This window comes from Aptenodytes patagonicus, chromosome 5, assembly GCF_965638725.1.
Source record: "Aptenodytes patagonicus chromosome 5, bAptPat1.pri.cur, whole genome shotgun sequence".
Classification (NCBI taxonomy): Eukaryota; Metazoa; Chordata; class Aves; order Sphenisciformes; family Spheniscidae; genus Aptenodytes; species Aptenodytes patagonicus.
In genome coordinates, this window is record NC_134953.1 from 3,918,397 (window position 1) to 3,943,216 (window position 24,820).

The window sequence follows — 24,820 nt, forward strand, 5'->3', positions numbered from 1 at the left end:
GGGCACCGAAACCTGTGTAGAAATGCCTGAGCTGTTTATATAGGTTAGGTGCCAATATGATTGTAGCTGCAGTAGAGCAGGCCAAAAATGGGTTACCAAACCCTCCTGGAAAACTGGTACAAATATCCAGACTGAGGTCTGTGCTGCCATGATTATAAAATTACCATTACTAGAAATAAATAGTTTAAAGCCAGCTTGGCCATGTCTGCATGACCTGCAGTGAGAACATACTCTAACAACAAAGAGGAAACCACAAAGCTTGTGTATGCAATAGCTCTTATGATCCTATAGGTCTTAATTTGAGTTTGCCTTGTTTACCTTGAACAGTTTACAAGAATCTATTATTCCTCTATGCTAACCCCAGTTGTCTTTTGAGTGAAAATACAAGCTTGCCTTTTATATTTTCACTTAGGATTGGGAAATCCCTATTAGCAGTCCTGGCAAAGTTCTAATACCAAATCTTTTGATACAGATGAGGATTAATTCATGCTGTGCTGCAGCTGGACGTGATCACATCATTTGTGAAAGACTAGGAAGTCTCCATTTTGTATAATCTATTTTATGCTTTTGAAGAGCTGTGAGCTACAGTCAGAGCTATGTGAAAGCAGAAAAAAAACATGTGCCGTGAATACACATCCTCATTTTTAAATTATTTTGTTTCAGCTTTACCCTTGTTAATAATTCTTGGAAGCTTGTTTATGAGCAATTCAAAATGCCTACTTAATAGATAAAATTAAATCTTCAGATTTTCTGAGTGCACATACAAATCACACGGTGTTTTTCCGTTTCCTAATTGGAAAATAACTTCCCACAAATACTCTGCAATATGGCTCCAGTTCAACAATCTTCTTATCTGAAAGCATGGGAATAATCGCATCCCTATTCAACAACGCACTCTGAGACCTATTGAAGTTCAGTGAGCACATACTTAAGGTTGAGCACTTGCTTAGTTAATGCATAGCTGAACTGGGGACTACTCACTTTAAAATTCAGTATTTTATCAAATGCTCCTGCCAGTAAACTCACTCACTCAAATTTCTGTGGAAGATAAGTACCAAACTAACATAAATTCCTTTAAAATTCAGGCAAAAATAAACTCATAGACATAGTTTGTAGAAGAACATAAAAATATAACAATATAAAAGAAGCTATAATGAGTCAGCCTGGTATCCTACTTCCAACAGAGACCAAAAGTGAGTGCTTAGGGAAAGGCATAAGAATAGATCAAGTCACTCAACTCCGTTTACATTTTTACTTGAATAATTTTTGTCTGGAGAGGAGTACAGCTGGTCAGATGGTATCTGAGCACTTCATTGCTTGATGCGGTTTGCAGGGGTTTGTAAGTGTACTAACAGAACGTCTTTTGCAATATTCAATCAGATGAATATTTATGCTACAGTTTTTCCTATTATCTTTTGCAGATTCCTTTTCTGCTCTCACAGAGAGAGATCCCACTTAGAGACTGTGATACAGGGTATTGTTTATTGAATACTCTAGAAACCTACAAAATGGAACAGCCTGTAGAAAGGTCCAAAACTAATCAGAACATATACACTCCTCTGTCCAAGCTTAGCCTTAGTTCTCACTTCCCAGTTTCAAAGAATAAGAGCTTTGATCAGTGGACTCTTTGAATCAGTCTTTTCCACTATTCATCTTCTCATTTCCCAACCAATATACTTGTTCCACATATTAACTCACAACTGCCCTCTAAAGTACCCCAACATATATCCATTATAGGAAATCAAAGTGTGTAATTGCTCTTACAACATCATTTTTTTCCTTTTAGTACCGATTTCTCGAGTTATTCTACATTTGTCATTTAGTATATTAAAAAGCACTAAAATTACGTATTTCAATTAACACAGCGGTTCTATGGGCTTTTATTGTTATTTGGCACAATCAGGCAAACAGCAGAAGCAAACTGAACCAAACAACAGAAACTAATAGTAGCAACACTGTGCTTATTGCCTTGGCAATAAAGAGCTGAGGGAGAGGAGAGATGAATCCTCATCACATTCTCAATTCCATCTACTAAATAAATTAGTAGCGTCATCAATATCGTTGCTACATTTGGTCTCCACAATAGCTGCTCTAGCACTGCTGTTCCCCTTCAGTACTGACCCCCCAGCACTGTTGAATAGGAAGGGCTGACTTCAAGGAGGTAAGACACAAAGGAGCCTGGCCTTGTTCCTAATGGGCAATATGGTTTTCATTGCAGGTGTGTAGAGACAAAAGATGTTAATATCACATCTGCTTGTAATTCTTTTATGCATTCATGCATTTATTTATTGCTTATAAAAGATGAAAAGTGGATAGCTTTGCCTAACTTGACTAAATTTCCTCTCGGTGTCCCGAAGGAATATTTGAAGACAAAATGAAAGGATTACCATAAAAAGGAAAAAAAAAAAAATCTGGAACTGAAATAAAAAGTGAAAAATCTGGCAAACCTGAGGTACTAGCTCATTCCATAGCAATTTCAGATGTTCCCGCTTCAAAATATTTGTTATTGCCTGTCTGCTGGAGGTTCTGGCTTCTGCAGCAAAGTTAAGGAAATGGAAGATGTTAACATTCCTCAGGAAGCTCAGTGCAAAGTCTGATGCCATAATCTAAACCAGCCAGGAACTGGTTTCAGATAAGGCACTAAACACTGCATCTTCATATCTTAAGTTGTCACACCCATTTGCTAATGGAGCCCAGTTCTAAGCCCTCAAACCAACTGGGATAAATTGAGACACTGAGATAAGCATAATAGGATAAATAAGGATGTGATACACTCTAGTCATTAGTCTGCAGTTAGTTTAATGCTAAATCAATTACTGATAACAGCATAAACTCTGGCAGCACAGAATTTATAGCAGGCTGCAAAACCCAATTGTGGTGCCGCCAGCTAGAAGGTGCTGGGCTTTTGTTTTGCCACGGCAGCACTATTATTGGTGACCAGGCTAGATAGCTTGAAATTACGTGAGCTGCAGTCGGTCACCCTTTTGACCACAAGAAGACAGGTCTATAGGTATTGAGGCACACGGACTGAGGGTGATAGAATTCCTTCAGAGCATACAGAATACTCCAAAGGTTACACAAGAAAAAATACTGGTGGTAGATTATATCCACCAGCACCTGATGCAGTCAAAAGTCTTTTGACAGACCAGGAATGCTGTTACAGAAATCATGGTCAAAACCCTTCACAGCTTATTCCTTTCCTCTCTGCCTTCTCCCATAATTCCTCTGATGCATTTCTGATATCTGTCCCTGTACAACCAGCATTCCTTGAGAAAACTGAGACAGCAATTTAAAACCTCAGTTACCTCCTTAATGCAACAGTAAGAAAATGATAGCTGGTTTTCACAATGTTGATAGGATTTTGTTTTATTGCCAATTTCAGTGTAAACATAGGCTGGCTTTTTTTTAATTTTTTATTTAAATGGTTGCAAATTTATTTTCTTTCTTTATCTACCATCAAAGAAATGCTAAAGTACATAACACCATCCTCTATGCTAGGTTGCCAGCTGATGCTAATTGACAATGCCTCATTTTCTACAAAACTAAAGGGCTATTTTTTCCCCAACTCATTCTGCTCTTAAACACCCAAAATACAGAAAGCTATAGTTTTCCTTTCTGAATAAACATGTACACCTGGATTTAGATAATTCTCCAGGAAATAATTACCTTCTCTTTATTGACAGTGTAATATACAGAGGTTTTATTGATCAAAAAAGAGCGTAGCCTGCTATGAGCTTGGAAAATGGCACCAGTGTATCTTACATAGATTTAATTCATGTTGTACAGAATGATTGACTATCACATCAATTCCAGGTAATAGGACTTCAGTAATTAGTCTTCAGGAACTCCTGAAGTGATGACTAAACCCATAAAATGAACTCATTGCATATTTTGAAACATTTCTTTTACTTCTGTCAGGAAATAAGTAATGCTACAGCAATATTTTCTTCCTACTTCATGAGGTATTTCATGTAACACATACTGACTATCAGCTCCCTAAACCTCCATTTTTAGCATTAGCTAATTAACCTTTGTGCTATATATAATTAATACAATAACCCCACATGAGCTAAAACTTTCCAATCATTACATTTCCTTTTTCTGCAGAGTAATCAAATCAGTATAGATGTGGGAAATAAAAAATATTCTTCCCCCAACAAAAATGCACAACTCTTACTGCAAACAAATTTCCTCCTTCTAAAGCCAACTATACAATAGACTCCAGATGGAGTAGACGTACATTTTATTCACACAAGCTATTAAGTCTTATTTACTCATAATGTGGACCTTTACTTACCTACAGTATGTATGTATACATATATAGAGTAATATATTTGTTCTGTTCCTTACAGGCTTTTAAAAATCCTAATGTACATTAAACTAATCACAATGATGATATTAAGAAAGAATTTCAGGGTGGCTAAAAAGGAACAGCACCTGCATAGAGTGAGATCATCATCATAAGGATTTTTTTTCAGGGCAACAATCTAAGTATTATTTACTGTAATCTTTTGAAATGAAGTGAGTTTCAGTGCTGATATCACAGCTTGACCCCATCACCATATGGAAGTAATTAAAATACAGATGAAGACAGATTTTACCTCTTCAGAGATAGCTGAGGACAAGCTGTCAAAATAACTGTGTCCAGAATTATTATTACTAAGCCAAAACTGTTAATTAATTACACTAGACAAAAATCAATGATCTCAGTCACTGTACATGAAAAATTTTCTGTAAGGCATTGACATGGATTCTTACTCAGAAAGAAATGTGAAATTGGTAAACTCACAGTAACTTCTGTTCGTAAGGTCAAGCTGGTAATTTCCCATAAAATAATACAGCATTTTGCATTGCTCTGGGTAGAAGAGGTTTTCGGCAATACCTTTTTCCATTCTACAAGTCTCCTTTTATTTGCTTTTAGAAATACATTAATCCTGTGAAGGTAACTTTACTCACACTGTTCTTCCCACTCCTGGTCATCGTCGCTGTGTTGACTATGCTGCTGAGCTTGCTTGAGGCTCAGATACAACTCTTTTGCTCGGATTTCTTCCTGCTGCCTTATTTGTTCTTCACCCTTTTGTCTTTCCTCTTCTTCTCTTTTCTAGGCAAAATGAAGTAAAACAGAGGTGACTAAAGAGGAAGAATGTGCCAAAAGTTAGGACACTGCTTCAGTTGCTTCCTCCCACAGAGTAGCCACGTTACCTTGGACAAATCACTGTCTCGTCTACCTTTGGCTTTCTCACCTGCCACAACAGGCATAATAGAAGTTTCCTACCTCTTGGGAACTTCTGAGAAAGGTATGTTTTGAGACGCACAGGTATCACAGGAATAAGGAACACGTAAGTAGCTAAGACCTGAAATCTATACGGGAAACATGTTTTATCACGTGGCACCAAAGCCTGTGCTATCCTACAATCCATAAGCAGTGCTCATTTTAAGTCCACGTGTACTCCCATTGGAGATATCGCTGTCACTCAAGCAGTATACACACCATCTACAGAATCTGTACAATTCAGTAACTGATTTACTGGTGTTCTTAGTTTAGCAACTGTCACCATGTGTTGTCATGCCCGACACAGAGAATAATGTTTTCCAAATATCAAGATCATTACATTCTGGAAGAAAAGCCGGATCCTTCAGCACACACCAGTCACTTTGCAAAATGTAGCTAAAAGTAACATACAAAGAAGTTCCCTTCCAAGAACACCTGAAAGGAGATGGAAATCTGATAAAGATTGCCTCTACAGCTGGCCTTCCACATACTATCAATAACACAGGAGCTTGATTAGTGCAGAAATAGGAATCCATATCTGTTTTCTAATAAATTTTCCCAATTTCCTTAGGTAGCGAAGAAGCAGATTTAATTCATTGTTCAACCGAACCCTGCAAAAAACCCAAACCTGAACTTCATGAACTGTTACTCATATTATTGAAATAACTTGAATTATGAATAAGAATAGTTTTTTATTTAATTTTATAATGGAACCAACACTATACCCTTTTGGGTAACAAACTTATGAAGAAGAATTTTGTTACAAGTCACTGCGTAAAATCACCCTGAATTACTAACCTAGTTACCTAACCTAACCTATAAGTAAGGGAAGCCCTAAGTAGATCGTGAATTGTTGCAAAATGTTAATCCTATCAAATTTCTAGGGTGAAGCAACTGACATCCAGTTGAACAAAATCTGGTGAAACTCTGCTTTTTACATTAGGAGGTTTGGGGGAAGATCTTTCTGTCTTCCTTAAATAACTTTTGTTTATTAAAGGTCAGAAGTGGGATTTCATAAGACCGTTGCATTTCCTAACTTTGCTCCCCTCCGGTGGGATTTTAATGTTTCATTGCAATTGGACAGGCAACAGTTGAGCACAGGAAAAAAACCAAACAAACAACCCCCCCTGATTGCTTTAAACGGGAAAATGATTTTGTCAAATGTACCAACACATTCTATCAGTCAGCTGAGCTGACATATTTGAGCAAATGTTTCTTAGCCACAGCCTTTGGACTGGTAATTTTTTTTTTTCTTAAGACATGGTATGAAGTGAAGTCTGAAAATTACGTTCAGATGGGATTGCTCCTGCTCTCAAAGGGGAATCAGACATATTTAGCTTCCTTTTTATTATATTGTATTTCGGCACTGTGAACTTTGTGGAAAGGCATGTTTTCTAAGTTTGAAAACAAACTTTCATCACAGCAGGATTCACAGCATGACCAAAACAATCCGTGGTCTATTTTAATAAGTACTACAAATATGAGTGGAGAGATTTAAAAAATGGGGCCCAAATCTGACTTCTGTTATTCTCTAAACTTAGTCTGTGGGTTCAGGAGATGCAAAACTGAGCTTTCATGATGTTACTCATAATCCTGCAAAAAGTAACTTGCATACCTATTTTTTTTAACACGTAGGTTCTTCCTGTTCAGTGTTTGAAGATGCTACTTATATGAAAGTTCACACTATGTATAAATGTATGTTATAATTCAGCCTCTTTTTAGGCTGAAAGGGGCTGAACTATCCAAAAGCTATATTAATTCAGTAAAAGTACATATTACTTGATTAATACTTCCCTACAGTAAATAGTTTGTATTTTATAATACATTGGAAAAGTACTCATTCGAAGGTTGTCTGTCCTATCTTAACGCCTGCCAAAAGCAACCCCAATGGAGTAATATGAATGTCCAAACAATGTTGTTGTTTGATGCCCCTAAGAGGGACTCATACGTGTTTTCCCAATGGTGAAACAGGTTTCTGGAAAGTCTGTCTGGAAAACAGAAGAAACCTTTTGTCCAGCGTGGGGAAGGAAAGGCTTTTTCTTCTCTCCTTCCCCCACCCCAGTTCTCTCTAGCTCTGCAGAAGTTATCTGTTGTTAACCAGAAATCTGGAATTAAAGGAAGACAACTCCAATTCTTTTCGGAAGATGGCTTTCCAAAGCAAACAATATTGTTGTTTGCAACCTCTAGAAGCTCAGTGAGGGACAGAAGCAGCAGCAGGAATCAGGACTGTTTGGTTGTTCTGGTCGGGGATCGCACGACGGCACGTTTGAGGAAGAAAGATAAAAAGACTGAAAAGAAGTAGGCAATTTAGCAGTGACAAGCAACAGCATCTTCAGAGTGGGAAAACGGAACAAATGCAAATCTCCACCCTTTGAAATAATTCAACCTCTTTTCCACTTCCCTAAGTAACATAAATCAACATTTCTCCGTTTAGCACAGCTGAGCTCCACCAGTTTACACCAGCAGAGGATCCGTCTTCTTGATAATACAACAAATCAAAAGACGTGAAATATTGCGTATTAATAGTGATGTACCTATGTAGTGAATAATAGTTCCATAACACACATGATGAACAATACATTAGGCTGCTCTTATTATTTCTGAGAAAGAAAAGCCTAGTATTGTTCTTCAGTCAATTTTAATGCTACTATCTTTGATTATTTCTAACATCATCCTCCCGTTGTTATCTCCCGAGTCCTAAAAAGATTAGTTGAGTGGACAGTTCATTATTTTTGAAAAGTCAATGCTTTTTGGAAGCACCGATTTCAAAGCCCAGCAGCTTCTTCAGAATAAAAAAAATACATTAAAAAATAAATTATCTCTTTAAATACCCCACAGAATTAGGGATTCCATATTTCAGTTGCTAGTAAATGGCTCTATTCCCTTCTTGGAAAAGGTCTGCAATCAGCTATTCTTTATTCTATGAGGAGAGTATTTATTCACTTAGCTTCACTACCTAGAAAAATCCAGTACATCTAGGATATCTTTTCAGGAAGATGGACAGACACAGGGGTAATCCTGGGTTATCAAAATGTTTTCTATTCAACATCTCAAACCACAAGGTAAACTTAATGGGGGGGGAGGGGGGGGGGCGGAATCTCACAGCAGTTTCCCTGAATCACACAAGACTTTTGTCACAAGTTTGGTTTTTTTTAGTGTAGCTATTGTTGAAGCATTTGTAGTAAAAAGATGAACGTGTCTAAAAAAAACCCAAAAATAAACCGAAAACTAGAATTCAGGCAGAGTTTGAGTTCTTAATGGAAAGCAGTAATGCCTACTAAGAAAATTCTACCTCTTTTTTTTTGTTTTTTTTTAGTGAGAAGAAGGAGATTTAAGTCAAAGAGACAACAACAACAAACTTAACGCTGGCACCTGATTCTGAATTCACAAAGCTTTTTCATATAATTTTCCTTTTTAAAGGAAGAAAACTTTTAAATTCTATTTATTCAAATTAGCGCACAGATGCACACAAGTACATTCTACAACTCCTTAAAGGCGTGTGTGAGGAGAAACAACCCTTGTTAGCATGACACAGGAAAGAAAAGTCATCCTTTTGTCAAGTATGAGTAAAAAGTGTATGTTTGTCTTTAAAATGAACAACAATTGAAGTTTTCACATTTACTCCACTGGAAGAATGCAGCAACCAGTTTATCTGCTTCTCCCCCTGAACCCAATCCTGCACTGAGCTGAGTGAAGAGCTATAATAATCTACAAACACCACCTTCTGCCTGGCAGTTGAGAGAGATTGTACGGTGTGCCGTGACCCTTTCAGCTCTTCCAGAATAATTAGGAAGGTGACAATTCAGTACATAGTTGCAAATTGCCAAGAAATACCAACCTGCTGCAACAAATCACACTGGTAATTCAATAGGCAGCAGTAATCCTCTCCAGCTTTAACTCCTCTGGAGAATTTGAACATGCTAAATGATCTTATCTAGCCTCTGGCAGTTGAGCATTTACCACAAACTTCTTGCTTGTTACTGTAAATGTGTGCCTCACGATGTTTGATAGCTCTACTACAGCCAGCTCTAAATAATATTTAATATTAGCCATGGTTAACTTCTAATGTTTCAGTCTAATGCAGATGAGAGGAGATTAGGTCAGCATTTAGTTTTTGCTGCAGAAAGATTTTAAAAAACGCACTGAGGAAAAGCCAAAATACAGCAGTTGATTTTTTTCCAATGGAAAATTGAGCTTCTGGCTGCCACGGCTCTCGGGGTTTCTCTGGGGAGTCTTACGCGATGCAGGGGAGCTGAATGACTGCCACCCCGCTCAGGGCAAAACCTACAAGACATATTTGTTACAACAGTCCTCTCCGAAGCAAAGGATGCCTGGGATTCCCTCAATGCTTCAGGCTGGCAGGAATTGTCTTTGGCAGCCCTGAGAGCTGCAGCCAGCGGGCTGCATTACAGCTGCTGTGAATCTCCTGAGACCCCTCAGCAATCATCCCTGAGCCAGGGCAGACATTCAGGCTACCTGCCACAGAGCTGAGAGCGCAGGTCGTCTTCAGATCTGAGCCCTTAGGACTCCCTGCTCTGAAGAAGGGAATCTGGAAATCCTGGGGTCCCCGGCTCCAGGACAGCCTGTTCTCAGCAAGGCTGACACAGCAGGCTGAATTCTGAGATCAGCGTTCTCCACAAACCCACCTGACAGTTTCCAACAGAGCTGTGAGTATCAGCAGAAATATGCCCAACCCTTCCCAACCTTTTTCTGAGAAAATTCTCTCACGTGCTTCAGAAAAGAAAGTGTTTGCAGAGACATTATTTTCTTCTCTACTGCCAGTGTCTCAAAAGGAACACAGTCTGCAGCACTTCACTGGTCTGTGCATATATTTGCACAGAGACAAATGTGTGGAAGGCAGTCATGTTTCATGCAGAAGTTACACTTCAGTCATGGGTATGCCCCAGGACACGCTATTCACACGTGGCTCGTATAGGGAGGTAACAACATACTCTGGTTCACAAAGACCCTCTTTTAGATGAGATAGAAAACAAAGCTAAGGACTATTCCTGATTAGGAGAGATCTGAGATTTATTGCACGAGCTGGAGCAGACTCTACCTGGGTAACTGTCGTGGTTTAACCTCAGTCGGCAACTGAGCACCACGCAGCCGCTCACTCACTCCCCCCACCCGGTGGGATGGGGGAGAGAATTGGAAGAGAACAAGTGAGAAAAACTCATGGGTTGAGATAAAAACAGTTTAATAATAATAATAATATGATAATAATAATAATAATATGATAATAATAATAATACACAAAGCAAGTGATGCACAGTGCAATTGCTCACCACCCACCGACCGATGCCCAGCCAGTCCCCGAGCAGCAGCCCCCCCGGCCAGCTTTCCCCAGTTTATGTACTGAGCATGATGTCCCATGGTATGGAATGTCCCTCTGGCCAGTTTGGCTGTGCCCCCTCCCAGCTTCTTGTGCACCTCCAGCCTGCTCAGTCAGTAGAGCATGGGAAACTAAAAAGTCCTTGCCTAGTGTAAGCATTACCTAGCAACAACTAAAACATCAGTGTGTTATCAATTTTGTTCTCATCCTAAATCCAAAACACAGCCCTGTGCCAGCTGCTAGGAAGGAAATTAACTCTATCCCTGCCGAAACCAGGACAGTAACTTGCCATAGGTCCAGTGACAATCTACTAAGAGTTTGTCTCTGGACCTTAGGGACTCCTCACAGCTTGAATTCCTGATGTAAACTATCCTCATTAGTGGCTCAGATTTTCCCATTTACCCATGGAAAATATCAGAGCTTTGCTAGCTTTTACTAGCGATCCAGAATAACGTCAGTGGCTTCAGCAGCGCAATCATTACTGATGTCACCAGGGAAAAGATTTTTAAAATTAATATCACAGTTCCTCACAAGTAGGATAGAAAAATCCTGAAGACCTGATTCCCAACAGAAACTAACAGCTGCCTCACTTCCAACATTGTTAGAGAGACAACTGCATAGAAAAAAAGAATTTCTGAACTGTGGTGGCACAAAAGAAAACAAAATGAAGTATTACTGAATTATTGTAATTGTGATTCAGTGGACCCAACTGAGACATTTTCAGAATGAGCTGGGTGCCAAGCCCCAGCAAGAAGCTGTTGTCATATTCCTGGATTCTACGTATGCTGTCCTTGGGAAAGAGTTCAGTGTATTCTTGGCACAGCAAAGCACAGAGCTGAACTTACAGCTTATTTGCACTTAAAGATAACAGGCCCGCTCACGTGCTTGATGTTTACTTGGAGACAAGAGGTTTTTTCAGATCAGGACAGACTGCTCACTGCTATATCATCAGAAGCTCACAGTACTGTAAGTGGTGATGGTGACATTTTACTGTATTCCTAAACTCTACACCTGGCAGCAACTGTCTGAAGAATCAGGTCCACAGCACTTTGGGGCACAGCAAAGCACTCAGACATGTGTTGAAAGCCCATCGAAGTCAATAGGACTGAAGCGTGTGCTCTCTATTAAGCATAAGCTGTACTTATTAGAGATTTCCTGAACTGAAGCACTGACTAATGTCTTCTCTGAAGGTTGATTCTAAACCTGTCTTCTTTGATGAGAATGGAAACAGCCAGGACATAGAAACTCTTGGATCCACACCTTAAAAAAGCTCACTTCACTCACCACAATCCCAACTGGAATTAAAGGTCATGAACTTGCACCAAAAAAAAACCAAAACAAAAAAGTGGAAGGAAATTATAATGCACCGTTATTCTCTTGCTGCCTATCAAGAGAATAAGGATTATTTCTCCTTAAGCGCTACTCTCATTAAAACTCCTACCAAATATTTTTTGATGCATGAAGAAAAACAATGCCCATGAAAGTTTACCTACAGCTTTTGGTTAACACACATTTCATCTCCCAAGGAATTTTTAAGAAGCAATCTAGCTTTACTGTCAGCTGTGCTTATGTTATTAAATTTGGCAAGTATCTGATGTTGTCATACAGACAGCACTTTACTGTTAATATTCTCTTGCATTATGTAGACCACATGAAGAACAAGCTGAGAGAGTATCTCTGTTATTTCTAAATGTAGCTGAAGGATACCACCCTGCCCTGGCTGGCTGATGCTCATATCTTTAATTTGCCCTAGCTCTGCACGTTGTTCAAGATTCTTAATGACAGCAACTGATAACAGCAGGAAATTATGCCTATGATCTCATAGCCTTTGTGAATTAGCAAAAAGATTAATGATAGTAATTGGCTCTCTTATTTGTCCTTTGCAATAGGTGCATAACAGACTAGCTGTCCTTAAACTGCAAAAATAGAGCAGTCAACATTTATATTCTAGCATCATAAATTAAAAGCATTTCTGCTTAAGAAACACCAAGGAAAGCAATACTTTTCTAATAGCGTTGGAAAAGAAAACAGGGATCATCATTCACTTCGATATGTGAGATATCATTTATCTAGCACAGACAGCCCTAAAGTCCCATGATAGGTCAAGAGGAATAAAAGTGTTTTAAAAAGGAGTGTTTGTGATAAAATATGGTTAGAAATTAAACACATCAGCAGAAAGGACAGAGTTTCAATCTCCCAAGTCAAAATGCTGCAAGAGGATGAAGCATTAGCAGAGACTGAACTTTTCATACCCCGGTTTGGAGACTGCTTTAAACACGGTCTGGTCATCATCACAGAAGGATGATTACCAATGCATTAAATATTTTAAACCTTTTAAAGTGGGCTTGCTAACTGATCTGCATCTCATTCCACACCCTGAATCATTCATGAAAGGTACATTTCTTCGTGATTTCAAAGACTGCAGTCATACATGAGAAGATTCATTAATACATCTTCTTCCCAACACCTTAGTTCTCTTCACTTTTTGTTGGAGGTAGATGCCAGAAACATAACTTACCTATTTTCCTGTCTGGGTACCTTTCCACTCATTCAGCTTGTAAATATTTCATGTACTTCTTCCACTGCACAATAGTAGTTATAAAAAGAGTAAAATGGGAAGGAGAAGGAAAGCCAAGTGAGCTTAAATAAGCCAGTGGGCAGAGAACTTAATGACTCCCCCGTATTAGCCTGTGAGATTCACTTGTCTTTGAAACGCCTTTACTGTTTTTAAGTAGTTCTACAGCACTATGTACGAGATTTGCTCTTTCAAGACCAAGTAATAGATAAGCTGCTTTTCTGAGTAGCAAAGGTGTGGTATTACAGTACTAGAGATCAATCCTGCACTTGGATCTCTGCTGGTGGAACCCTATGTTAGTCCAAGTCCCTCCTAACAGATCTCAGAGTATAGACCTAATTGAAGACCCAGGGCTGGAAGTGTAATTAGACTATGTTGTTGCATTAATACAGCAAATGCCGGGAGCACACTCAATAAAGGGGCATTTAAAAAATAATCGCTGCATAATATCTTGTTTCCAAACTCATTTTTGAAGCCAAAGAGTTCATTTCTGCTGGGTCTTGTCTTAAAAATTGTGGTCCATTTATTTAAATTTTTGCAAACATTCTCTTCAAGTGCTTGATTTAAGGGGAACCATGGGGGAAAAAAAGGTTTCTGTTTCTTTGATAAAATAGAGATGTTGGCACCTTTATGAATAGGGCTAAAGAAATCCTGGCCAAAGGTTAGTATTTGAAATTCAAAGTAGAAACTGAACCAAATTCTCATCCCACTTACAGCAGTGCAATTCTTGCTCCTACCAGGCACACAGTTGGATGGAGGATACCTCCTCACTTCCCAAGAAACAGCGGGAACACAGATCACTGTGACATTACCTTTCCATCAATATGAAAATGAGCAGAATTTGGTGCCATTCCTTTTAAATTGTTTCAACAACTGAAAGACTAGTTTTCCTTAAGAGAAAATGATGGCTGCTGGCCACTAAAAGTCTCACAAGTTGCTCACTCTGCTTTTTGAAAAAGTCTCTCTGAAACAGAAGAACTACAGTGAGCTTGTGGACATTTACCCCATCAAGTGCACTGTAAATCAACCACAGAGATATAAGTGAACAGGCCTGTATTGGCCTTTGTTCAAGAGGGCTTTGCCTTCCAGAAAGCAGAGGAAAGAGTGTTTAATTAGTTGCTCTGCTCATTATTCATACATTAATAAAGGCACTTGAAAGGTATAGTTTCATTACCCATTGACATCAAATTTCAAAGGCCCTGTTCTCTCCTATGAATTCAGATTAATTGTGCAAAGGTAAATCAGCAACTTTATGCAGAGGAGGCTACAGGAACCACCCTTGCTTTGTGCTACATAACCACTCAGTCCCACAGTTTCTAGAATGACAAGTAACTTAGAATCATAGAATCACAGAATAGTTTGGGTTGGAAGGGACCTCTGAAGGTCATCTAGTCCAACCCCCCTGCCATGGGCAGGGACATCTTCAACTAGATCAGGTTGCTCAGAGCCCCGTCCAGCCTGACCTGGAATGTTTCCAGGGATGGGGCATCCACCACCTCTCGGGGCAACCTGGGCCAGTGCTTCACCACCCTCAGCGTAAAACATTTCTTCCTTAGATCTAGTCTCAATCTACCCCCCTTTAGTTTAAAGCCATTCCCCCTTGTCCTGTCGCAACAGGCCCTGCTAAAAAGTTTGCCGCCATCTTTTTTATAAGCCCCCTTGAAGTACTGATAGGCTGCAAGAAGGTCTTCCCGAAGCCTTCTCCTCTCCAGGCTGAACCACCCCAACTCTCTCAGCCTTTCTTCATAGGAGGGATGTTCCATCCCCCTGATCACTTTCGTGGCCCTCCTCTGGACCCGCTCCAACAGGTCCGTGTCTTTCTTATGCTGAGGGCTCCAGAGCTGGACGCAGTGCTGCAGGTGGGCTCTCACCAGAGCAGAGCAGAGGGGCAGAATCCCCTCCCTCGACCTGCTGGCCACGCTGCTTTGGATGCAGCCCAGGAGACGATTGGCCTTGCTGACTCTAGTTTGTAATCAAAGCGCGAAAATTTACCACTGAGTTCTTCAGCATTCCTCCTATCACAGAGGGACAAGGGGGGGAATCTATCCACACTTTCCACACCTTTAATCACCATCCCAGGAAGGGAAAAATGACACAGCAAGCCATCAGCAGGGGAGAGGCGTGTAGATGGAAGTTACTGGATGCAGATCTCCTAGGAGTCGTATTTTGCTACAGGCTTTCTCCATGGAAACCCAGCTTCACCAATCTTGTGCAGTCCCACAGTGCACATCCCAGACTCAGAAGACTGTGCTAATTTCTCTTGCAGACTAAACCAATTACATTTTTTTTTCTCATTTTTTAAACAAGTTTTTATCTTTATAAAGTAACATGAAAAGGGTAGACAGAGGCCTCCTTTTCCTATTTAGTTTTCAAATTGTTATTTTCAACAAGAGAATGTGAAAAAAAAATACTATTTCAAACAAACATTAAAATACTATAACCGAGCTTATAGAAAATTCATGAAGGTCAATAAAAATCAGGCAAATGAACTTCTCCCAGCAAAGCCAACTAGACTTTTCTCGTATGTTGAGTAGAAGGATCCACCCCTCATTATTTTAAAGAAAGTAGTGACAGAACTTTCAAGTTAAATATGTGAACAACTCATCGAAAATACACAGAATATGTTCAAGCAAACTAACTTAAAATGAGACGTTTCGCAATTGTACATTTTTTCCCCCTGTATGATTGACTCAGCACAGCTGACTGAACAATTCTGTTAATGTGTGAGCTGAATAACCAGTTTGATTGTCCTGACACTTTTGAATGAGATATGTAATTTTTTCGCATCACTCACCCAGCTGTTCTAGTGAACACCATGCAGTTATTTGTATATTCCAGGATGAAAAATTACAACCCTGGGTTTTAAAGCTTATTAAAAAACATGCACTGAAGGTGACAATAACTTTGAATCTATACAAAAACACTATTAAAAAAGCTAAATTATTCTATGCAAACCTTCAGTTCCTCCTGAATTTTTTCCTCCTCCAATTTGGCAGCTTTCCGATCTTCTATTTCTATTTTCCATTTTTCTGCCACTATTCTGGCTTTTTCTTGAGCCATAGCATGCCGGAATTTCTTCGTAATTTCAGCCTCCTTTTGTCTCCTTCAGAAAAGAATTTGAAAACAAAAATAATTAAAGACACTGATTACTTTTTTAAATTGATCACATTAAAAGGATCAATACTTGCTCACTGGCTGCAACAAATAATTAGCATAAGACTTCATGGAAATTACAAGGAAAGATTTAAAACATATTTAACAAGAGACCTACCACAAATCAGATTTAAGGAAACTATCCAGAAAGCAGACATTTTCAATTTTTGATAAATGACTAATTAAAATAGCACCTTCTAAATCAGAGAAGTATTTCTTGGATGTCTTTGAGTCATACTCTATATTTTTCCTTCCCTGGCTGAAAAAATAGATTTTTCTGTCAGTCTAGCAAAGCATGACTGGGAATTTGTTGTCTCTCAAATATCAATGCAAATGTCTGCCAAATTCTTATACTAGATTGTTTATTAGTACTGACAATGTAAAAAGAACGCAGAGCACAGGTTGAAGCTTTTAATCCCTGCTTAAATATGTAATCACTATAAGCAAGGAGAATCTCATATGAAAAGGAATAATATAGAATAATCTGATATTTAAGCTGTCACTTTTCAGTGCTGCACTACAAAAGGACGTGCAGGAGGCAGGTGGCCTACTTCCCAACAATATCAAGCATCAAAACACTTTTGAATCTCTCCCAAAGCTGGAAGAGGCCCTGCTGGAAACACCAGCATGGCACTGTGTGTAATCAGCTTCTGAACTGCTGGGATAAGAATTAATACAAGCAATATGCAAATAAAACCAATTTCAAAAAGGATTTTATGTACCAAATCCCCATTGTGGGCACAGATGTGTGATAGAACAAACATTTCTAATTTAATAATCTCAAAACCAGATTGTTCCATTTTTATTTATTTACAAACTGGTCAATGGTTTAGCAAAATTCCCCAAAAGAAAAACGTTTGCTTCACTTTTTTTTATGAAAGAGGGTTTTTGTTTTTCAGTATTCAATAAAAATAAAGTTACACTTTTCATGTGCTGAAAACTTGCCAAAACAAGTGAAAGCAAGTGTTCACAAAACATACTTACCAGTTTTACCCACCATTACCTGACACCTTTCTACAAGGCCATGTCTCCCATTATGCCAAGCGGACCCTGAATTCAGACTCTTAAATCCTCACCATAGTTCTTCTGCCTCCTTCTGTGCTTGTTGCCTGGCTCGCTCTGCTATTAGCTCCTCTGATATCTGTTCATACGGCTTGTCACCTGGGGCTTCTCCCATAACCCAGACCCAGACCTCACCATCCTTCCCACGTAGCCACTGCACGTGTTTGCCATTACCTGCAACAGCCACCAAAAACAAACCAAAAATATAAATACTGGCTCAAATTCTTATGTAAATATAGATGAAAAGATGGGAAATCTGCAATTTAGAAACATTAAGCTTGCAATGTACAATTCAGAATAAAACATTACTAAGAGGTTGGATGAAATCTTCAGATTTGACCAATCTACCATGCTGGGGAACAAAAACGTTTGTACACTCCAGATCACACAATCTTTAGAGACTCCCTGTCCCACAAAAATAAGGAATTATTAATTCTGACATGCATTTCCCAGAATTTAGGTATTATGATCCCTTTTCAATTGTTATAAGTATATGTGCTTGCTTCACTCAGCAAGGGATGAATGAAGAGAATGGAAAAAGAGATGGAGTGACAGCAACAACCAGTGACATTATGTGACTAGCAATGCTCAGCACACAGAGAATGTCAAGTGTCGAGGGTATAGGGACTTCATCGGAACCCCTGCAAAAAATCCAGGAATTTCCTGCTCCCACTGTGTGAAGGAGGAGTTTCAGAAAGCCTATATACTCAGAGCACACCACTCAACGCTGCAGAAGCTTTTCTGTTCAGGCAGGCAATTGAAAGGGATTAAGTTTCCGGTTCAGTTTACATGAAAGACCCCGTGCAAAAATCTACAGTTACTGTCTTGACAGAGTGATTTTTAAGAACACCAAAAAAGCCTGCATGCTCTTTACAAAATAGACTACATTTGGTCAACCTTCATGTTCAAGAATCAACTATAGGATTCCTGCCGACTACAAAGGACACTAGATTATATGACAGAATCACAGAATCATTAAGGTTGGAAAAGACCTCTAAGATCATCGAGTCCAACTGTCGACCCAACACCACCATGCCCACTAAACCATGTCCCTAAGCGCCTCATCTACTCGTCTTTTAAATACCTCCAGGGATGGGGACTCAACCACTGCCCTGGGCAGCCTCTTCCAATGTTTCACCACTCTTTCAGTAAAGAAGTTTTTCCTCATGTCCAATCTAAACCTCCCCTGGCACAACTTGAGGCCGTTTCCTCTCGTCCTATCGCTTGTTACTTGGGAGAAGAGACCGACCCCCACCTCGCTACAACCTCCTTTCAGGTGGTTGTAGAGAGCGATGAGGTCTCCCCTCAGCCTCCTTTTCTCCAGGCTAAACAACCCCAGTTCCCTCAGCCGCTCCTCATCAGACTTGTTCTCCAGACCCCTCACCAGCCTCGTTGCCCTTCTCTGGACACGCTCCAGCACCTCGACGTCCTTCTTGTAGTGAGGGGCCCAAAACTGAACACAGTATTCGAGGTGCGGCCTCACCAGTGCCGAGTACAGGGGCACGATCACTTCCCTACTCCTGCTGGCCACACTATTTCTGATACAGGCCAGGATGCCATTGGCCTTCTTGGCCGCCTGGGCACACTGCCGGCTCATGTTCAGCTGGCTGTCGACCAGCACCCCCAGGTCCTTTTCCGCCAGGCAGCTTTCCAGCCACTCTTCCCCAAGCCTGTAGCGCTGCATGGGGTTGTTGTGGCCGAAGTGCAGGACCCGGCACTTGGCCTTGTTGAACCTCATACAGTTGGCCTGGGCCCATCGATCCAGCCTGTCCAGGTCCCTCTGCAGAGCCTTCTTACCCTCAAGCAGATCAACACTCCCGCCCAACTTGGTGTCGTCTGCAAACTTACTGAGGGTGCACTCAATCCCCTCATCCAGATCATCAATAAAGATATTAAACAAGACCGGCCCCAGTACTGAGCCCTGGGGAACACCGCTCGTGACCGGCCACCAACTGGATGTAACTCCATTCACCACAACTCTCTGGGCCCGGCCGTCCAGCCAGTTTTTGACCCAGCGCAGAGTACACCTGTCTAAGCCGTGAGCCGCCAGCTTCTCGAGGAGAATGCTGTGGGAGACGGTGTCAAAGGCCTTGCTGAAGTCCAGGTAGACCACATCCACAGCCTTTCCCTCATCCACTAGGCGGGTCACCTGGTCATAGAAGGAGATCAGGTTGGTCAAGCAGGACCTGCCTCTCATGAATCCGTGCTGGCTGGGCCTGATCCCCTGGTTGTCCCGCTCATGCCTTGTGAGCGCCCTCAAGATGAACCACTCCATAATCTTCCCCGGCACTGAGGTCAGGCTGACAGGCCTGTAGTTCCCCGGATCCTCCTTCCAGCCCCTCTTGTAGATGGCCGTCACATTGGCAAGCCTCCAGTTGTCCGGGACCTCCCCCGTTAACCAGGACTGCTGATAAATGATGGAGAGTGGCTTGGCGAGCTCCTCCGCCAGCTCCCTCAGCACTCTCGGGTGGATCCCATCCGGCCCCATGGACTTGTGAGCATCCAGGTCGCGTAGCAGGTCATTGACTGCTTCCTCTTGGATTATGGGGGTTCATCTTGCTCGCTGCCCCTGTCTTCCACCTCAGGGGGCTGAATACCCTGAGGATAACTGGTCTGCCTGTTAAAGACTGAGGCAAAGGCAGCATTAAGTATCTCAGCCTTTTCCTCATCCTCGGTGACAATGTTCCCCCCTGCATCCAATAAAGGATGGAGATTCTCCTTAGTTCTTTTTTTGTCATTAATATATTTGTAAAAACATTTTTTCTTGCCTCTAACGACAGCAGCCAGATTGCGTTCTAGCTGGGCTTTTGCCTTTCTCATTTCCTCTCTGCACGACCTAACGAGATCCCTGTACTCTTCTTGAGTTGCCTGCCCCTTCTTCCACAAGTGGTAAACTCTCCTTTTTTTCCTGAGTCCCAGCAAGAGCTCCCCGTTCAGCCAGGCCGGTCGTCTTCCCCGCCCGTTCTTCTTACGGCGTATGGGGACAGCCTGCTCCTGCACCTTTAAGACTTCCTTCTTGAAGATCGTCCAGCCTTCCTGGACCCCTTTGCCCTTCAGGACCGTCTCCCACGGGACTCTCTCAACCAACGTCCTGAACAGGCCAAAGTCTGCCCTCCGGAAGTCCATGGTTGCGGTTTTGCTGGCCCCCCTCCTTACTTCACCGAGAATTGAGAATTCTATCATTTCATGGTCGCTAAGCCCAAGACGGCCTCTGACCACCACATCTCCCACCAGTCCTTCTCTGTTTGGAAACAGCAGGTCGAGCGAGGCACCTCCCCTGGTAGGCTCACTTACCAGCTGTGTCAGGAAGTTGTCTTCCACACACTCCAGGAACCTCCTAGACTGCTTCCTCTCTGCCGTGTTGTATTTCCAGCAGACGTCCGGGAAGTTGAAGTCCCCCACGAGAACAAGGGCTAGCGATTGAGAGACTCCTGCCAGCCGCTTGTAGAACGCTTCATCCACCCCTTCATCCTGGTTGGGTGGTCTATAACAGACTCCCAGCAGGATATCTGCCTTGTTGCCCTTCCCCCTCATCCTCACCCATAAACACTCGACCGTATCATCATCACAATCGTTGAGCTCTATTCTATCTGACTACATTTTCACAGTCATATACACTACCTGACTTAGTGTGGTTTGGTCTTTTCCTTCTGCTTTTATATGTGTAACACAGATATTTTATGCATTTTAGAGGTTCATAATAAGGAATTGGTAGAAACACCTCTTATGCATCCATTTTTATGTTTATTTCTTGCAGATTTGTTGAAACTGTTCTTCACAAAAGGAGATTCCACCACAAAGACCATTGCCAAGATGGACAATGGGTTTATTTTAAAGAACACAGACTAAAAGGCCATAAAGGCTCGGCAGTTCATCTCACTTTCTGTATAGTACAGTCCACTAGATTTCACCCTCTTACCCAAATATTGAGGTTAGTAAATTGTGCGTGGCCACATAGCTTCTAAAAGGCATCCTGGCTCATTTGAAAACGTGAAGAAATGGACATTTTCCTCTGATGTTCCCATAAGAATTAAAAGAAACCTGGTACTATTTGAATGGCCAGTCTTTGCTTCTGCTCTTTTTACATCTTTCTCTACTAGCATCAGCTTAGCTACTCTTGCCTTCAGCTACCTGTTGTTCTGCAGTAGGACAGTATCCATTTAACCAGATTAAGTTTCCCGATGCACAATCAATGAAGTGTTTTTGACATCCCAGACTGACGGGAGAAAACTGCAGGAGGGAATGAAGCGGGGCTGTTGACAGCAGGCAGTGCCAGTGCCAACCCACACTCGCAAGTGTTGACAATACGAACTGAAGGCAACGAACATATCAGATCTCTCAATGAAAGCTAATATTCTTATGAAATTTGAAAATGTGATTTATACGAATTCCCAGTGTTGGCCTAATGGTACTGACTTCAAGGGGGGGTGGACATTTAAGCTAATAACATTTTCCTTCAATAACTCTCAAAAGCATTTGCTCTTTCAGTCTATCAGATTATGTCTCAGGTTATAAATGTGAATATATTTTATTGTTGTTCCTATTCTGTACATTTCTGTCTTCCTGTCAGCACAACATTTATGTCGTATTTTTTGGATACAGCATTTGAACACCATCTGCCGAGCACTGACTGGCCATATCAGTATTTGCCCACAAGGTTTTCACTTACTGCATTTCATGGTAAAGTATCTTGAGAGGTATGGAATTATTTCCCAGGAGTACTGATCCTACATAAGCAATGGCAGCTTTTGTTTTAAAAGTGGCCCATGTCCTCTTTCCTGGGAGGAATCTGGATATCCTAGTTGTTCCCCTTTATTTAGTACTTTAACGAAAACATTGCAAACAACATGCCTCATGTTAATTTATTTGTATCATAACTGGTAGATACCAAATACTTCTACTGTTCTGAGACAACGTCACTACTTCTGCTCATTTATGAGCTTATCAGATGGAAAGAGAATAAAAAAGCCCTTTTCAGGTAAGCAGACAAATTTTATCTTTGCTTCTTTCCAGGTTTTCCATGCCAAAGAGTTATTAATATGTTTCTCAGAGGCACAACTTATCCATTACTACCCAGCCCCATAAAACAAATAGTTGATTTGTAGATGTGTCTTGAGAAATTGTTCTCTTTCTTCCTTTTAAAACAATGGAGATCTCTTCTAAAGCTATAGACGGTAGATGTATAAACTCTTTTGAAAACATCAGTATAACATATTGTTGGTTCAGCACAAACTACTGTATACTAGGGTACAGTATACTACTGTATACGCATCCATAGTTCAAGTTGAAAGATAATAGCAGTATCAAACAATCTGGCAACTTTAAGCTTCAGCATTAAACAGACAGACCTCCACATGTGCAATTTTAAAACAATTCAATTTGAGGACATATGCCTTCATTCAGGTTTTTCGTTAGAACAAGAGAAGGTCTTTTTCACATCCAACCACCCTTTCTATTTTACTTCAAGAAATTACCCCCATGCAAATCTTCCCTTAAACCTACGCTCCCATAAAGTTGGAGACGGGCTTTACTGTACAATCTGATCGTAAAACTTGGTAGTTTCTTAGCACAGAATAACCTTAAAAAATGAATGTGCAGGAGAAGAAATAAGCAGCTCGGGGAGAAAATCTGGCACTGTGAAAATGGAATTCCTGCCATACAAAAACTCTTTGCAGCCTGCAGAATCAAGTTCACAGTGGTCAGTGTCAGCCCTTCTAGGCTAACGATACGGGGCTTGCACTTTTAAACTGTAGAACCAATTGCAAGATCTGAGCTGAAAGTACAGAAAATTATTTTCCTTAATATTTTTAGGGAAATGGTGTTGTCTGCTTTGCAAGCAGAGAATTACCACCACTGAGGGCTGATTATAATATAACAATTTCTGCTTTAAGATGCCTCTCAAGCATTACATTTTTCTGCAAAATAAGATATTTTGTTAACACACTTTATTTCCAAATGAAACAGAAATAGAGAGAAAAAAAAAAGAAATAGAAAAATTCAACTAAATCTAGAAGGAAGAGACAGGTCCTGACTAAAGAAATTAGAAATCTAGGTGAGAAAGAGGCAAGGGAACCTTATGTTTCCCGTTCAGAAGCAAGCTTCTGCGCCCAGTCACAAAGCTTAATGCAGAGTCAGGAAATAAAAATTAAATCTCTTGAGTCCCAGTCTTGTGCCTGGACCACAAAAGTACTTTTCTTTTCCTGGAGAGACTGTGGCAGGCTGCAAATAATTACCATTAGGAAGTAGGGGACATCAAAATTAGTCTGGATTGGAGAGTAGAAATGAAAGTGGTTTAGACACAAACACTGCTTTATCAGGAAAATGTACTGAATAATTTACCAAGTCTTTTCCATCTCTAATCTTCAGACCAATGATTTATTGGCTGTAGTATTCTACCAGTTTTTTTGTCTAAAACAACTCTGTAGCACCACAAGAAGGCAACATTAATTCTTGCAGTTCTCTTCACCTGTAGCTCCTCCATGAATAAGTATCTGTCATGGCGTTCCCCGAAACCTACATCTAAACTGCTCTGAGACCAGTAAATTGGTTTCTGGATATCGCTCCTTTCTCCAGACACATGCAAAATCGGGTATCCCGACACATGCAAAATCGGGTATCCCAAATTTGCAGCACAAAGGGATCACAGTGAAAACTTTCTTGGAGACCTATAGCCTGAACCAACAGCAACACAAATTTGCACATAAAAACACAGACAATCAAAAATAATACCAAATCATGTTTCCTATTTGTTTGTATTTATGCAGTCAGTTCCATAACAGCAATGAAAGTATAAAACATTGCCCTAGAGAGCAATAGTAAACTCAAGGCCCTCACCTATAAGAATTATTAGTCTCTACCAGCAGCACTACTAATCTCATACACACACACACACACAGTGCTGGAGTGCAACCACGAGTTGTGCTATACGGCACCACAGGCTACTCTTGGCCTTTGTGCTACCCTTAGGAAGTCCCTGGTGTAGGCAGGGTATCATTACTGCCACGGCTGAGCGCTGCCAGAAAACACGAACACTGCCAGCCACCTTGGGAGAGAGAGAAAGCAGCACCTGAAGGTGCACGGGAGGGGGAATCCTGGCTGCATGCAGTGCTCAGGCTAAATCAGGCTTCAATTCCAATCAGCTCAGACTTTCACATTGTGACTAAGGCTTAAAACAAATGGAGTTACACAAAGGAGAACTGGGCCTTTCACTGCCTCTGCTAATCGGGACAGAGGAGCAGAACCACAGATTGGGTTTGGAGGTTTTATGGGTTTTGGTTTTTTGGGTTGGGTTGTGTTTTTTTTTTCAAATGACAGTTTTGGGTTATATCTGGGTTCATTTTCACACATGCGTCTAATTAAAAGTGCTTCAAAAATAACAGTAATGAGAGCAAATGGAATATTGCTGGCGTCAGCTTCCTTCCTC

At 40.8% G+C, this 24,820-nt stretch overlaps 1 protein-coding gene across 2 annotated transcripts in view; it reads right to left on the reverse strand.

Annotated features, from left to right (window-relative positions):
• Positions 1 to 24,820, reverse strand: part of SH2D4B (SH2 domain containing 4B) — a 72,547-nt gene that overhangs the window by 38,862 nt on the left and 8,865 nt on the right. For both annotated transcript variants that reach the window (XM_076338058.1, XM_076338057.1), the window contains exons 2-4: positions 17,412 to 17,571; positions 16,138 to 16,285; positions 4,957 to 5,101 (exon numbers count right to left, since the gene is read on the reverse strand). In XM_076338058.1, coding sequence (XP_076194173.1) covers positions 4,957 to 5,101; positions 16,138 to 16,285; positions 17,412 to 17,571 — 453 coding nt within the window. The remainder of the gene's footprint in view (positions 1 to 4,956; positions 5,102 to 16,137; positions 16,286 to 17,411; positions 17,572 to 24,820) is intronic.